This window comes from Oncorhynchus mykiss, chromosome 16 (genome assembly GCF_013265735.2).
Source record: "Oncorhynchus mykiss isolate Arlee chromosome 16, USDA_OmykA_1.1, whole genome shotgun sequence".
NCBI classification, from domain to species: Eukaryota; Metazoa; Chordata; class Actinopteri; order Salmoniformes; family Salmonidae; genus Oncorhynchus; species Oncorhynchus mykiss.
The window spans coordinates 18,379,202-18,396,361 of NC_048580.1; the positions used below are offsets into that span (position 1 = coordinate 18,379,202).

Sequence of the window (17,160 nt, forward strand, 5' to 3'; positions counted from 1 at the left end):
TAAAATAATGAATATATTTTGATAACATACAATTCCAGTAACCGATTCGTGCACGTTATTATTTATATTTCCTAAAATGTGTTCACGACCTGAAGTAATGTGAGAAACTGTTGCACTCATAACCATTTCAGAAAGTGTTCAAATTTGTTTATCTCCTTGTCTGCCTAGTTAGAATATGCGCATGAGCAAGTCCTCAGGGAACAGGGAGGGTTCTTGCGAAATGGAAACCTATCACGTCTAGCTTCGACATCAAACCCACCTCCAACCAATTACCAGTCGCAAAATGTATATATCATAGTTTATGAACCTGGGCATGTGTTGGAGATACTGGTAGGGACTCTTGTAAAAAGAAGATAAGACAATCGAAGACCAAAGATAAAATAATTAGCCAGTTTATTTTAATAAATAGTAGGCTATTTTAAATGATTGCCAATTTGTTGGAATATTTAAATGTAAGGTGCGTTTTCCAGAAGTCGATAGATTTATTGGTATAGGAACTTTAGTCAATTGTACTTAGCTCGAGTGAGGAAAAAAACATCGGTAGGTGGACGAAATGTTTCAGTTTGTGCATTTATCTCAAAATCCGTAAACGCGCTTTCAATTCACTGGACGTGAAACAGGGGCACCGTGAACCTATGACATTGCACATACACTGAGACTGGGGCTGCAAATGGGCGGCATAGGTGGCAATCTTTACCTCAGTATGTTGAATGGGACAGATACGCAAACTTTCGGAAAAGACACCGATATCAACAATCACCTTCAACGCAGCAAGAATTCCGTGGATTTTAAAATGGGAATTCAGGACACCAGATTATATTACCAAGACTCAATTCAAAACGGACAGGACGGATCGGCACTGCCGTACCACGCAGACCAAACTGTGGCCGGATTCGGAGCGCAACCCGGGAGGTTTTACTCACCAACTCCCCACAATAGCTGCCATTTCAGCAGTGTCAGGTCGCCGACTAGAAACGGAACGGGACAGACTTATTTACCAACGGGAAGCGAAGGTTTCTCGACAACTAGCAAAGAAGTTTACCCTGCCTCTGCGGAGAGTTATCCCGCACCCGTTCAACATGGGTACTATCGCGCGCCACTCTACCCATTACCTGGGCTACAGGTGTGCGGAAAGACGCAGGCTCTCCTCAACAACTATCCTCTGTGGGCGAAGTTCCACAAATACCAAACCGAAATGATCATAACGAAACAGGGGCGGTGAGTAGAAATGCAAATTCCGTCAGAGGGAAACTTATTGCCTATTTATAAGCCTACATCTTATTTAGCCACAAAATGACAAAGTAGCACGATTTGTACCATAGGTATGTAGGCGCGCGCTGAACGTTGTTGACAGGTGCCATGGACAGGTATGAGCGCTCGTGGGCAAATCATTGGTGAGGGGAAAGTTCCTTTACTGCCTTGCTCTTGTTATCCTCGAAATCATTCCTAAACAAGGTATTTGCTAATGATGGCCTTATTATGAAGTTTCAATTTGTGCCAAACTGCCAAAGCCGAGTCTGTCACGCGCAAATGAATTAGGCCAATACGAATGAATCCAGACAGGGCTTGAGGGTATCGATACGCTACACAGACTAACAAAGTGCTCCAAAAATATGTATTAGATATGAAATGAGTGTTAAACTCGCTGAAAATCTATAGAGCAATTTTCCTAAGATGAAAACTGCATGATATTTAGGCTAAACTTCAAATAAACTAACTCCAGCATTTAGAGCTTCTCACATCATATTTTTCTAGTTTTCCTTTTTGTATTTACATTTTATTTTACCGTTATATCGTCATTGATTTAACTTGTGTAACTCATCATGAAAATAATAGGCCAAGCAATCCATGTTCTCATGCGTCGGTTTGAGTCCAATGTGTTATGATGACGAGCATAAATACTAACCACAATATCAGAGAAATATTGTTTGCTGGAAAACATAATGACACTTCAGCCTGACCCCCTGAAGTGCATGCAGAGGGTATCACGACGGTGGCATAAGCCACTGGCTCCCAACCCACCCAGCAACGAACACAAGGGGAAGACATTGCTGGAGGCACTGTCGCATAGGTCACCGAGCATTAAGATCCAGTCATGTCGATGATGATTAATTTACTAATATGCGACACATCCATCTGACATAAGGTTTCAGGCCATCAGTTTCTCGTGATTCTGATCTGTCAAAAGACCAAGTGCGCTGTCATATAATAGGACATTGGTATTTTAAATGAATTACATGCTTGCCCTTCCAGTTACCACTGTATTTACTACCAACATGGAGCTTTTAAAATTTTGTAAATACATCATTTGGATGAATATTTTTAAGATAAATACAATTGTGTCATAAATGTGTTATTAGGCTACCTGTGTTTGTCATAAAAATGTGATTATTCTAAAATATATGTACATCAATCACAACAGCGTGCACAAAACAGCATTGATCAATGAAAAGTCTACTATTTAAAAAAAAATAACATGTACAGTATTTTCATAGGCTACTTTTCATATTCACATGTTGTATACCCAGAATTTGTCCAGTTACTTATGTTCACCCTTTATAGGCTAAACTGTGTCACTGTGTCATCTCTCGCTCTTTCTTAAAAATGCAATGAACATCTATGAGAGTCAAAAATTCCACTTCTTTCCAGTCTGTCCATTACATTGTATTCTCCTGTCACCGAGAAAGTTCTACTGCAGAGAGCTCTTCAAGTATAAGCAAATTCTAAGACCTGGCCTTAGGACTACAGCTGCGCATCTTATGTATGCATTTGTGAATTTTTGTGTGACGGTCTTGTTCGCGACTTCAAGAAGTCCTGGACACTGGCGCATTTTAATCATTGCTGTATTCTTGCACTGTCCTCTGGGACTTTGGAAATGTATGGCCATGTATCAAAAATTCATTTAGGGCCAAATGAATTATTTGTGGGGCAGGCAGTGTGTGTGTGTGTGTGTGTGTGTGTGTGTGTGTGTGTGTGTGTGTGTGTGTGTGTGTGTGTGTCAGTTTTTGACATAACATCTTCTGGCACATAACCCTGTGGAAAATGACAGTCTGGTCATGGTCATCCCAGCTCATGTAATTAAAGTAATTAATACATCTCTTAAAATACACATAATGCCCCCCCCCCCCCCTTCTCACACACACGCACACACACACACACACACACACACACACACACACACACACACACACACACACACACACAGAGGCACTCACCAACATAGCACACACGATAGTAATATTTAGATGCATATTGAATTGAAATACTGCATGTTATAAACAAAAACTCTTCTCATGATGGAATTTTCCACTGCTAGTGAAAGAAAAGTCTTCGAGCTCTTGGGGTACGGGTTCCAATGGAACTTCTGTAAAGCCGAGAGGGAGAGAGAGAGAGAGAGAGAGAGAGAGAGAGAGAGCGAGAGAGAGAGAGAGAGAGAGAGAGGTGGGGGGGTGAATTGCAGACCGAGCACCAGCCAGGCTTCAGATGGCCATACACAGAACAGTGGTGCAAGGCACCTTTGATGTTCAAGCTTGGAAGGCAAGGTGTGTTTTTTTTCCTTCTTCACCCTCACCTCTTCTCGGATACAGTAAGAGTACAGCGAGTGAGGATCCCATTCCCTCAGAAGAACAAGTTTGGCCTTTGAAATGTGCAGCAATCCCTATGCCTGTGCCAGGGGCCCTAGTTCTCCTCTTCTTTTCAAGTTTTCCTCTAAAACAAGACCAATTCGTTTAACATTGGCTTGGCCCATCCATCTCCTCCACCACTGAATCTCTGTTTGACTCATGGCAGTGGCAATAGTAACCTCAATGAAACCTTATCTGTTGATGAGAGGTTTGTATATTTTGATAGTGGTCTGCCGTGCACTAAGATTGCTGATAGCAACATAACTAAGGAGACAATGTCAGATGATGGTTATACGTGATTCGAATTTGACCAGGACATGCATATTTTTTTAGCGACAACTGCGTTCAGCCATTGTTAACGTTTCAGAAACATCTCTTGTAAAAGAAGGCGTCTTGTAAAGAAAAAGACAACCATTATGTTGTTGTGTGCCTTCTGGATTTTTACATTGTTTAAATCTTTAATGTTCTCTAATTCGATTCTGTTTCGAACTGTTATTGATCTTTAGCATTGATGTGTTCTTAGAAGGAGATATGATTGAGTGCGTTCTTACAGTGTAGACAGCCTCCTTCAGAGGATGAGTTTTGAGCTAACTTGAGACACAGGAATCATGGTTACCTGCTCAGAGTCTGTTTCTGGTTCATTGAATCTTGTTAATGTTGTGAGAAACACATCAAGGGTATATTTCTCACTTAATATGTTACAAAAAACATTTCAACGTTCAAAAAATATATATATTTAGGATCAATCAATCACAATTGAATTAAACCATTGTGTTATAACTGTTTATTACCCATGTATAAACTATCTAGAAACTAATAATGAACATGTCTGAAGTAGAGTATGAGGGTGAAGGATGAAGTAGAGTTTGTTTGTTGATTGGTTTTAAGCATCTTTGGTCCTATAAAAGTACTATATAAATCCATTGTTTGTATTATCATTTTTACGGCTCCAGTACATGGAGTTGGCTTTTGAAACTGTAGCAGAAAGTGTAGCGGAAAGTGTCAGATGGCTGTTTTATTTACTGTAGCTGTCAAGAGGTGTTCCTGAAAACTGGCATTGAATAAAAATGCACATTAGCATTTGTAGAGATATCAATTAGTGGTTGTAAACATCAAGTGCAACCTAGTCTGTGTCTGAGTAATGCATCTACTAAACAAAAATATAAATGCAACATGCAACAATTTCAAAGATTTTACTGGGTTACAGTTCATATAAGGAAATCAGTCAATTGAAATAAATTCAATAGGCCCTAATCTATGGATTTCACATGACTGGGCAGGGGCACAGCCATGGGTAGGCCCACCCCTTAGGAGCCAGGACACCCACTGGGGAGCCAGGCCCAGCCAATCAGAATTTGTTTTTCCGGACAAAAGGGCTTTATTACAAATACTCCTTAGCACCCAGTACTGCCAAATTCTCTAAAATGATGTTGGAGGCGGCTCTTGGTAGAGAAATTAGCATTACATTCTCTGGCAACAGCTCTGTTGGACATTCCTGCAGTCAGCATGCCAAGTGCACACTCCCTCAAAAAAAGTTGTGTTTTGTGGCATTGTGTGACAAACTGCACATTTTAGATTGGTCTTTTATTGTCCCCAGCACAAAGTGCACCTGTGTAATGATCATGCTGCTTAATCAGCTTCTTGATATGGATGTATTATCTTGGCAAAGGATAAACACCCCCCCCCCCCCCCCCCCCCCCCCCTCCTCTCCCTCTCCCTCCCCTCTCGCTCTCTCTCTCATGAAGCAGAAGTAGGACTATTTCAAGGTTTTGGTGTCTTAGGATTTTTAAATGACTTGTCACATCCTGTACAGCTGTTGGTGAGTGCATAGATAGAGGATGCAATGTCTTGCAGAAACCTCTAATGCAGACTCTTCAGAAGAACTAACCCAAGTACTTCCTGTATGCTCTGATGTTTAGGTTCTTCACGGATGTAGAGAATATGGAGCATGTACAGCATGGTGGCGTCCACTCATAAAAAACGTCCCTCTAGGCACACACGTCAGTTCAACATTTAGTTTTTCATTTACATTTGGTTGAGTTGTCAACTAACGTGAATTCAACGTGAAATCAACAAAACAAATCACCATGTCATTGGATTTAGGTTAAAAGTGGGAGGAAAAAAGACGAAATGCCCTTATGTTGATGACTTTTTGCAAATCCAATTAGTTCTCCACGTTGATTCAACATCGTCACATACATATTTACGGTTGAAATGACGTGGCAACAACGTTGATTCAACCCGTTTTTGTCCCAGTGGGTTTGATTTGAGGTTCATGCTTGCAGCAATAATATGTTTGCATATATTCAGTGTATTTGAATTGCTGTGCAGCCAATAACTGCTTTACTGATTCATCCAATGCCAACAGTATCCTGTATCATCAATCATATCTTCAATGTGTATCAAATAACATCATCTGACTATATATTCCAATTGTTGCACCTGTACTGTTTTCTATGTACAGAGAGGTTATCTATACTGCACATTGATACAGTGGACAGAGAATAGATGCCTATAAATAGTGTGAAACTCTGCTTGTGTCCAGCAGCAGCTGTAGACTGGCATGTTTTCATCAGAGTTGATCAAGTGTACTTGTGTGGTGACACAAACTGGACCTGAACTCCTGTCCTGTTGAATCAGTGGGTGCGCTCAAGCATCAAAGTCTTCTCCCCGGTGAATATCCAGTCACTCTCCAGCGTCTGCTTCACATCCCCAGGACAACCCCTCCTTTTTCTCTCTCCTTCTTTCTCTCTCTATCCCTCTACCCCGTTTTTCCTTGACTGTGCGCTCTCTCTTTCTCTCTACCCCATTTCAACGACAATCCCATTTTTGTCATTGACATTTTGTTTGTTAACTTCACCCACATTTTAAATGAGTGGCAGTCTGGCAAGTACTACAGGTACAGCTATGACTACATATGACGTAAATACGAGGATTTACTCAGAACGGACACTGCCTTTACCACCACAGGCCCTGTCATACCAGACAGGTTTCGCCTACAGTCCTAGACACTAGTGCAGGAGTCACTGGACATTGAATCATGGCATGGCTAGGCCATTCTGTCGTTGTCCCATCTCAGTCAGCCTCTCTGCCATTCAACCTCTGCCAGAGAAGTTTCCAGACCTCAGCCTGCACTCTCAATAACGAAAACCCCGAAACCTCCTCCACATGTCTGAGGCTCCGTCGTTGGTTTCCCCTCGACAGGTTCTGATTTCTGATAAAAGGCCTCAGTTTAAATAAGTCTGATAATACAAGTGAAGGAAAATGTCAACTTTCAGTGTTCTTGTTTTCTGTTAATCTCATGGCGCAGGGTTAGTGGGGTTCTGCTCATGACTCAAACAGCCTGCCGCCAGTTTCTGTTTTCACTTATATTAAATGCCCAATGCAGCTGTTTTTTATTTCAATATCAAATCATTTCTGTGTAACAATTAAGTGCTATACTGTAATATATTTCCATTAAGAAAACAACTATTTCTAAAGTATGAATTTAGCTAGGACTGTCTGAGAGTGGTCGAGTGGGGGAGGGAAAAACTGAAAATTAGCTGTCAATGGCAGAGAGGTTTGCAAATCTCTCTATAAATCAATTGATGCGAAAGCCAAAACTCCCGCCCATGCAAATCTGCTGATTAGAAGGGCCTGTATAGGTTGCATTTTCAACCAGCAACTATCAGCAAATAATACTGATAAAACATGTTCACACTTTTACAATGTTAGTTTCATCAGCTGTTGTACAATATAATACAAAACACGGGAAAAACTGAATTTTGACTGCACTGGACCTTTAAACACAGACCTGGATGGAGAAACCTATCGCCTGTTATTCGTTAGCAGCTAAGGAGCTGCCACAATACTTGGATTTCACCAAGAACTGTGATTGATTGTTGCACCAGGCTGCCCATAATGCACATAGCCAGACTGCTATCCAACAGTGTAGGGGTTTACTGTGGAAGGAAAATATGGCATCACCTAATTAGATTTTGTACAAAGGGTATATGATGTGTGTACGGTCTTGTGAGTTTTGTCAATGAAATCAGTTAGCACATTATCTCCTACAGACACAGTATATGACAACCGCTTCCATCTTGTCACAGAAGCATGCAGAACAAACGCAAACAAAACGTATTCTATAACAATTGCTAGGTTTTCATCCAACTGGCAGCAGGTTTTCATGTGAATATTCTCAGATCCGCATAAATAAAACATGCTCATTTTCCCACCAGTGGTTTTCACCAAACTGACTACGTGATGACGTAGTGTACACAAAATTGACATTTTCACTTAAGTTTTCATGGACCGAATAAAAATCGAATGTTCAATGTGTTTCGATTGCATTTTCATCTCTACACAAACTGTTGCGTTAAATAGCAAATATGCCTACTAACAGCTCGCAGGTACAGTGTGGGTATGCTGTGCGGGTAGTCTAGTCTACATGATGAGATTGTTATGGATAAGAGCGAGACCCTCGATATTTATGGGAAAGGAGCATCAAGATCACTGTGCACTTTCACCACCCTGTGTGAAGTTAATCATCATGTATTTCATCTGTAAACTGCATTGTTTCCCCGAGTCGTAGTGGGAGGACCACAGTACACATCATCACGTGACTCCAAGTTTACTTCGATTTGATGGTTGTTATATCAATATTTGCTCTTAAAGGCGTTTCCTCCGCCATTTCTCCAATAACCATGTCGAACCTAAAAATGATCTGTTGGCTTTTAAAAAAAATAATATCAGAGCTGTCGTGATTTATTTGTGTACGGTATGACTTTTCTCGCAAAAAAACTGTGGATGGAAACGTGGTCATTGAAGAGAAAACTCTGTTTTGTATCAGCAGAGTACAGGTTGACTTGACTAAATCTGTGAGATACACACACACACACACACACACACACATATACACACACGCACATACATACACCCCCCCCCCCCCCCCCCCCCCCCCAATGGTGTAGGACTTACTCTCCAGAGTGAATGCCCTCTGTCCACACACACACACACACATATACACACACGCACACACACACACACACACACAGTTTCCCCCAAAAACAAATATCTCTTTATACACCTCACTTGTTTTACACTGCTTAATGCTGAAAGAGCTTGAGGGTGGAATAGACTGAATTTAAATGAGCTGAATTTATAGGCTCACACCAAGTGGAAAAGGTAAGGCCCCTTCTATCATACCGAGGCAGACGGGACTGTCAATGTAAAGAGGCAGAGCATCTCTCTCCCTCAATCTCTGCTATAGTATTGTAGGACTAAATACTTTACCATGGCTTAAAGAGACCAACATTTAACCCTCTGAAAAGCCTGCAGTATTAATTATTAATTTTGTTGCGAAATTGCATTATTTTTCTCGCCATAGTTTATTTTATTTGGATAGGGACACAGTACAAACACATTGACACACTGAGCAGGTTGTCAGGTTGCATTGCTCTATGCTGTTTCTAGCTCATGCTACATTTTAAAGCCTGTCTCCAAATGGACTGCAATGGATAATAATAGTCATTTCCTGAGTTGGCTGGTTGGTGGCGATGAGAGTATCTGTAAAGGAAGTGTCTTTTTAGCGCAGCTTCTAGAACTTAGAACCACCGCAAATGAATGGTCAAAGCCTTATCTGATCAAGTATCTATCCGTCACTGAAGCACACTATCTCAACAAATGTATTGTATTGGCAGCGCTGTAGCCTCAGGTACTACGGAGTGTAAAAACAACGGACCAAATGTCAAGCGTGCCACGAGGATTTAGCGCCACATACAGCAGCAACCTGGAGTATCATAATGAAGGCATATACAACCCAGTGTAAACTGATAGGTGTATATATAGTATAAATGGCAGGGCGCCTGAGGGCAAGGGGTTATATAATGTATTCGGGAGAATCCACTCCAGCAGAAAGCAATCCTGTGGTTGTGTTGTGTACATGCTCCCGTACACGTGTGTGTGTGTGTGTGTGTGTGTGTGTGTGTGTGTGTGTGTGTGTGTGTGTGTGTGTGTGTGTGTGTGTGTGTGTGTGTGTGTGTGTGTGTGTGTGTGTGTGTGTGTGTGTGTGTGTGTGTACTGTACAATATGTATGTGTGTGTGTGTTTGGCCAAACTTTAGCCAGCATTCCCCTACTGTATTGCCTGGGGACAGGCTGACCTCCCCGTTAACTTCACGGCCCCGGTGCTCAAAATCTGTTCACCAAAGTCAAGCTGCAGCAATGCTTTCTGGTCCATCTTTTATTAACGGTCATATTACATTTTTACCTCCACTACACTCATACCCCCCCACCCCACTCTGCCCCTCAGCCCTCTAACCGCACACAAAAAAAACAGCACACTACACCTTCGGAAATGTACACCTAGAAGTCCCCTCTTTATCTTGGCTCGCTGTTGTTTCTGACAAAGATGCCTTAGGATTGCTTCCGATTGCAGTACAATGTGTAGCTAAAAGTAGATTTTGACATTGTGATGGTAGTGTTGTAAAGCTGTCAAGTCAGGAAATGTTAATTGCATTCATATATTTTACTTCAATTGTGTGTATATGTCCACACTGGAATAATGGTAGTAAAACAATAACACCACTCATAATACGGCTTTTATAAAGAGCAATACCGCATCATTTTTGTGTTACTTAAATTCAATCTGGCTCTATAAGAAAACGCTACAGTCTCAGTGTATTTTAATCAACTATATCTATCTACCTCTTCTCTCATCTTCTGATGACCTTTTTCTCCTCTCTTCTACTCTAGGAGGATGTTCCCCTTCCTGAGTTTCAACATCAGCGTTCTGGACCCGTCAGCCCACTACAATGTGTATGTGGATGTGGTCCTATCCGACCAGCACCACTGGAGGTACCAGGGAGGCAAGTGGGTCCAGTGTGGCAAAGCAGAGGGTAACATGCCAGGTATGATTACCTAGCGGTTGAGAACGTTTCGGCCAACGTTGGACCAGTAACCCGAAAGGGCGCTGGTTCTAATCCCTGAACAGACTAGGTGAAAAATCTGCCCTTGAGCAAGGCACTTAACCCAAATTGCTATTGTAAGTCGCTTTGGATAAGAGCATCTGCTACATGACTTAAATGTTAAAATATCTTAAATATATATTGCCACACCACACTCTCTGTCATCAATACTGCTCCAATCAATGACATACAATGGTACAATGAGTGAAACCAAAGGATCCCTCCAGAGTAGCATTGAGAGTTAGAGCATCAACGTGACCTTAGCATTTATAACCATGCTTATCGATTGAATGGAACATGGATTCAGTCTTTTCCTCAGTGGCTAATCATCCCTCTCACTCTACTCCATTCGTTTCAATTTACCCAGTGTGAGTGAAATCACCAAGAGACTCAACCTAAGGCAGCTACATTGTTTTGTGAACGATGACAATTTCAACCCGCCGTACAGCACTGCAGTCATTGAAATAGGTCAACCTGTGTCATACACTAACATGTATTGTGGCTGTGTGGCTCCTGACTAATTACAGTGCAGTGGTAGCCGTGGTAACATTGTTGTGGTGGCTATGATTCTTTAGTAACATGTTAGTAGGTCGTTTTGCTCATGTTAACAGGAGCTGTGATTGTTTAGTATGGCATTTGCTTGTAAACAATTTGCGAAGCATTAATGTAGACTTGTAAATGGCTTCACGAGAGCTTCATTAACGTTGTTTCTAATTCTTTCCAATAGGGAACAGGATGTATATGCACCCAGACTCTCCCAACACAGGGGCTCACTGGATGAGGCAGGAGGTATCGTTTGGCAAGCTCAAGCTCACCAACAACAAGGGCAGTGCCAACAACGTGGGCCAGGTAACGTGGGGCAGATATGCCTCAGAAACTCATTTAAAGATGTCATCATATCCAAATGAGATTTTCCATTGGTGGTACTTTTCATTGTTTTTTTTTCATGGTCGTTAATGCCCTTCTAGGACTAACTCTCCGGTGCTTTTTCCCTCTTAGATGATCGTTCTGCAGTCACTTCATAAGTACCAGCCACGGTTGCACATCGTCGAAGTGAAGGAGGATGGTTCTGAGGACCTCTTCCTCACCGCCAAGGCCCAGACCTTCGTCTTCCCAGAGACCCAATTCATCGCCGTCACAGCCTATCAGAACGCAGACGTGAGTCACCTCGCCTGACCTCAACAGCTCATTTGACTAGCCCTTTTCCTTAGCATACCATAGACCAGGGGTCACCAACCGGTCGATCGCGATCGACTTGTCGATCTCCAAGGCATTTCTAGTCGATCGCCAAATATTTCTGTAAAAAAAAACAACGATAAGGCCTTGTGTTCCTATTTTTTTTAAAATTATTATCGGGTTGTTGGTGGTAGGTGCAGTCAATTCAGCTGCCCTGCACCCGGGTAGGCAAACTGTTGCCATGTTATGTGAGGTAAAAAAAAATAAAAAAATAAAAAAAAAGTTGATACTGTGATTTCAAAACGTTTAAAACCATGACTAGAGAGAGACTGTCAATGAATACAGCAAAGAGCTGCTGTTTTATGAGTGAGTTCATGTTTAAGTTCTTACTCAGCACTGTCAACACTTTGTCTTGAACACTTTATTCACCCATAAAATGTGTGTTCTTCCTATTTCCACTCAGCTCTACAACAAGCAGTGCAGCAGTAATGAATGAGTAGGAAAGTGTATCTATAGCGGCTTGGGTCTTTTTTAATATCAAGGAACGTTTCTCTGTTCATAGGAGTAACAACCTGAATTTGTGCATGAGGCAGAAGCAATGTGATGCGACTCGAATTTCGCCATCAGCTGGAAGACGGTGTCCCTTTTTGGTCAGTGTCAGTGGAGGAAAGGGAGAGCGGAGGGATGTTGAGAGATGTTGCTCTCTCCCTCCTCTGAGACTGACCATCAGATGCAGGCACCATCAGCCCAGTAATACAACAATGGATCTATTACCGGTGTGATCATATAGCCTACCTCAAATTTTGAAATATATATATTTTTACATGTCCCGAACAACAATTCATTGGCAGGTCAATTCAAGCAAAGCCAGTATGCGGGGATAATGTATTGGGCCTATTGCTTGCTGCACATACCTCACTGGTACAGTACTGTCTTTAATTGGTTAATGTTGCATAGGCTTAATTTTTTTTAAAGTCATGTTAACAAAAAATCAGAGTGGTAGATCTCGGCATGCATTTTGACTCAGAAAGTGATCTTGACTCAGAAAAGGTTGGTGACCACTGCCATAGACGTTTATAACGTAATTAGGAACAGAAGTGTACTCACACTGAAGTGCCAAACAAGAAGACTTTCCCACGATAAGAAAATAAACTGTGTAACCCTCATTAGTAATTTCATGCAGTCAGTGATCTCTCTCTCTCGCCCCCTCTCTCCCCCTCTCTCTCCCACTCTCTCTCCCCCTCTCTCTCCCACTCTCTCTCCCCCTCTCTCTCCCACTCTCTCTCCCACTCTCTCTCCCCCTCTCTCTCCCCCTCTCTTTTTCCTATGCGCCTAAGCTCTCACACTCTCTCTCCTTAACGATCTGTCTGTCCTATCCTTGCCCACTCTCCCATCCTGTCTCCTGCTATTTCTTACACAGATCACCCAGCTAAAAATAGACCATAACCCCTTTGCGAAAGGTTTCCGGGACAATTATGACGCGTGAGTATGCCAGAAAATAACCAAATGAATAAAGAGAAAACAAAACCCCTCAAAAACATCTGTAGTCTTGAATGAGAACGTTTGACATTTTAAACCAGCTCTATGTATGTACAAGCGGACGCTGAGGCACAGTGCTCACACACGTACTCAGTCCTACCATATCAACACTGGATATCTCCAACTAATAAATATACAATTGCTAACCCTAATAGGCCAATGTATTTCTATCTCAGAAAGATGTGTTGATATGAGGAGGTGTGAAAGACATTTGATGTGACACATGTTTTGCCAGGAAGTAACACGTCTTCTTGTGTTGCGCCCCCTCCCCCGTTCCTCCCCGTTCCCCTGCCTAGGCTGTACGCACCACCTGACTCGGACCGCGTCACCCCCTCTCCCACCGAGGGCCAGCAGCTTTTGGCAGGTACCTGCTATACCCAGGGGTACCTGATGGACCAGTACATGAACCCACTGCCCCAGAACCGCTTCTACAGCCGGGAGCACATGGCAGCCATGGGCCATCAGACCAAAGACCCCTCAGCCAGCCCCCACAGCCGCTGGTACCGCTCCCCCCAGCAGAGTGTCACCTCCAACCGGCTGGACTTTAACTCCTATGAGGGTGACTTCTCCAGCAACAGCTTCTACAAGCCCTTCCCCCTGCAGACGTCGGCCCACCACACGCTGAGCTACTACGAGGACAGCCCGTTCGCCACGGCCAGCGTATCCGTCTCAGGAGCCTCCTCGGCAGCCTGGAGCACCGGCCGGCCCTCCCCTCAGTACCTCAACCATCACTGTTCCAGTAAAGTCGGCCCCAGTCTAGGCTGGTTCAGGCCTGTGTCCTCTACCTCTCCAGGTCACCCCAGGCTCCACCCCCCGTCCCTCCTGGAGCCACTCCGCCCCCCACCTTCACTGCAGGACAAGCCCAAGGAGGCGGGGGTGGTAGGAGAGGACCTCTGGCTGGAACCCCCCTCGGTCAAATCGGTGGACTCTGCTGACTCCGGCCTGTTCGAGGGCGGGGCAGAGGGCAAGAAGCGACGAGTGTCACCCTACGCTTCCAGCACGGAGAACTCGCCGCCCACCCGCAGCGTGGAGGTCTGTGAAAAGGACTGCAGTAGCGATGCCGGCTACTACGGCTTTTATACCCACTGAAGCCGCCCCACCCACCACGTAAATACCGTCTCCTAGTGTCCCCCTCCTGTCCTCTTTGTGCTTTGGTATCTCCCACATGGCCGTGTCTCTCTGCCTGTCCCATGACATGTAATGGCGCTGGACTGAAGCTCCATTGGCCACAGAACGCCAACATCACAGATGGGCCAGGTAAATGGCACCTCAGCCATTTTGACACATACAGACAGACTGGACCTCTCGACAGGCCAAAAGGGAGGCTTCTCTAAGGTTGTGTTTTGGTTACGTGTTTGAGGACAAGGACCTCCTAAGGTCAGGCAGGAACACTTTGAACATGACTGTTAATGTGTGCGAGGGCCAAAGTGCAAAGGCAATATGACTGGGTCCACAGACACTGCCCTAGAAACATACAGACACACAGACCTTTGACTTAAGTCTTTTTAACGTTTGGGGATTCAAAAATAAGACGTCTGCACACCTGCTGACAGACCCCTGCAGGGACTGTCCAGTCTTCCCCCATCACACTCACACACAGACACACACTCTCTTTCACACACACATGCTCACACAAAGACACACGCTCTCTCTCACACACACACATACTATTCTCCAGCTCCACTTTTAGTATATGCTCGCAGTCACATGAACCAATGTACTGAGACGCAGACACGACTGGTTGTATGCTAATAACAAAACGGAATCATTTCTGTCTAATCCTCTGTCTGAGGAGTTTGGAACTCCCCCTTGTGACAGCAGAGAAGAACTGCAGGCTGATGGCGAGCGCGCAGGCGAGAGCAGAGGCCAGCGTCAGGTGTTAGAGGTGAGGGGAGCTTAGCAAGCACATGACCTGAAGGGTCAAGGCTAATCAGTATCAAGGCTGACGGGCCACTCTTCCTGTGACCTACTGTCGCCTACATCAGGTCTGTCATTTAGAACAACACAGCCTTAGCAGCCAATCCAAAGACTCACAACACAATGGAAATCAGCATATCTCACGGACAATCTGAGGCAACTACAAAGGCGATGAATTAAAACGTGAGCCAGTCAGACAACACACAACGGAAATCATTACCAGCAGGGTATATGGTTTTTGGTTTTTACTTTAGGTTCATCATGTCGTGACAAAGACACAGCTTCCTGGCAGATCTATAGAGAGAGGAGAGGGCGATAGAGGAAGTCTCTGGGGGTGACTCTGGGTGTGACAGGCAGCCTCTTACTCAGAGGACCCTGGGATACTGGTGGTCTAAAACCACATATTGCTGGGTGTGTGTGCTCCAATTGCGAGGCCATAAGAAATGACAGGAATATAATCAAGGCAAGGCCTCATTATTTATTGCACTTATGATTACGGTATATCGTACACAGAGGACACATGGCCTTATTAAGTGACAGGCCAGCCATGAAAACATGACTCACAAACACAGTCACTCACTCACACTGGAAGGTGACCAAAACAAATCCACTTTTGAGTTTTAAAAAAGACAATGGGTCTGTGTGTCTACAGTCAGCCCTACTGGCTATGATTGAATATACTTAATGTAAGATTATTTTTTTTTTAAACATTTTTTATCCTACTTACATATACTGGATGTTCATTTTGTTTACCTCCTCAAGGTGTTTTTATATTATTAATTCATGAATTGTACAGATGCCAACTTTCAAAGGGAAATTCTGCCATTTTGTGTCAGGCTAAACTGCCTTTCTACAAACAAACAGAGAAGCTGGTTTTCCTATTGGAAGGCGGAAGAAATCAGTGATTCTCTGACATAAAACTGGAGCAATAGGATGGAGAAGACAATCAGATCTGTGGTATTGCAGAACTCTTGTAAATGAAATATGTAAATACGCAAACAGAAAGACACCTTCCCTAAACCGAGCTTAGCATAATGTGACTTTGCTGTGACACCATCATAATGCAATAATGCCACAGCACAATAAAGGTCATTGGACTGACTTCATGTACTACAAAAGGGGAAAGGAAATCAACTGGAATTTAAAAAGTCTAGCTATAGACGCTTTCTTATGTAGAGTTGATCTTATGCTGGACACTATAGAAATATATTGCTAACATGAGTCTCTTCCTGAAAAGTTAATTTTACCCTTAAGCAGTTTAAATGAATGAAAATGGGGACTTCATTATTACAGTTGTTTGTTAAGAGGTGGAAAATTCGTTGTTATTTAAGTGCAATTAAAATGAGATGTGAATTAACGTTTTATTTATAAAGTGTTCAGTATTGCAAGAGCAAATGAAAAACATTGATTTGATCAAATGTTTGGAAAATGTGCAGAAATGATTTACTCTATCTTGTGCTACATGATTTTGTATGTGACGCTGTCTGGCACTGTGACCTGCATTAACATGACTGCTAGTGAGTTGAGAGATATAGATCGTTCTGTCTGTACGTGGTGTAGACTCCTCAGGACGGCCTCCTGGTGTACATCTCCTTACAATAAACAAAACAAACTCCTGCCAATAGAAATCTTCTAGAAACAATCCATAACCCATGATTCATTGCCATCCTTTTATTAGAATTAAGTTGTGAATGGGAAATGTCGTCCCGTCTCGACTTAAAAAGCTCAAAGAGGATAAAGATGGGGTAGACTTGAAAGGTCAAATTCTCCATCCAACAGTTGGATAGTGAAACATGTTCATTTGTGTTTAATGTGGACCGTTTGTCTCCGGGGTAGGGCACCTTGCCTTCAGTCTGTGAAATGGCCGGTCCTTAAATTATCGTAAAGGTGTATAAATCAGTGATTAACTCAATAGGTCCGAGGAGGCTGTAAAGGATGAATAGATTCTGATGATCCAGGA

At 43.1% G+C, this 17,160-nt stretch overlaps 1 protein-coding gene across 1 annotated transcript; it reads left to right on the forward strand.

Annotated features, from left to right (window-relative positions):
* The first annotated feature begins 322 nt into the window (after positions 1–322).
* tbx21 (T-box transcription factor 21) lies at positions 323–16,820 on the forward strand. Its single transcript, NM_001195793.1, is given in 6 exon segments — positions 323–1,218; positions 10,357–10,511; positions 11,296–11,417; positions 11,568–11,726; positions 13,165–13,226; positions 13,580–16,820. Coding segments are annotated over 6 exon segments (1,839 nt in total). The 5' UTR covers positions 323–670; the 3' UTR covers positions 14,373–16,820.
* Positions 16,821–17,160: the final 340 nt, after the last annotated feature.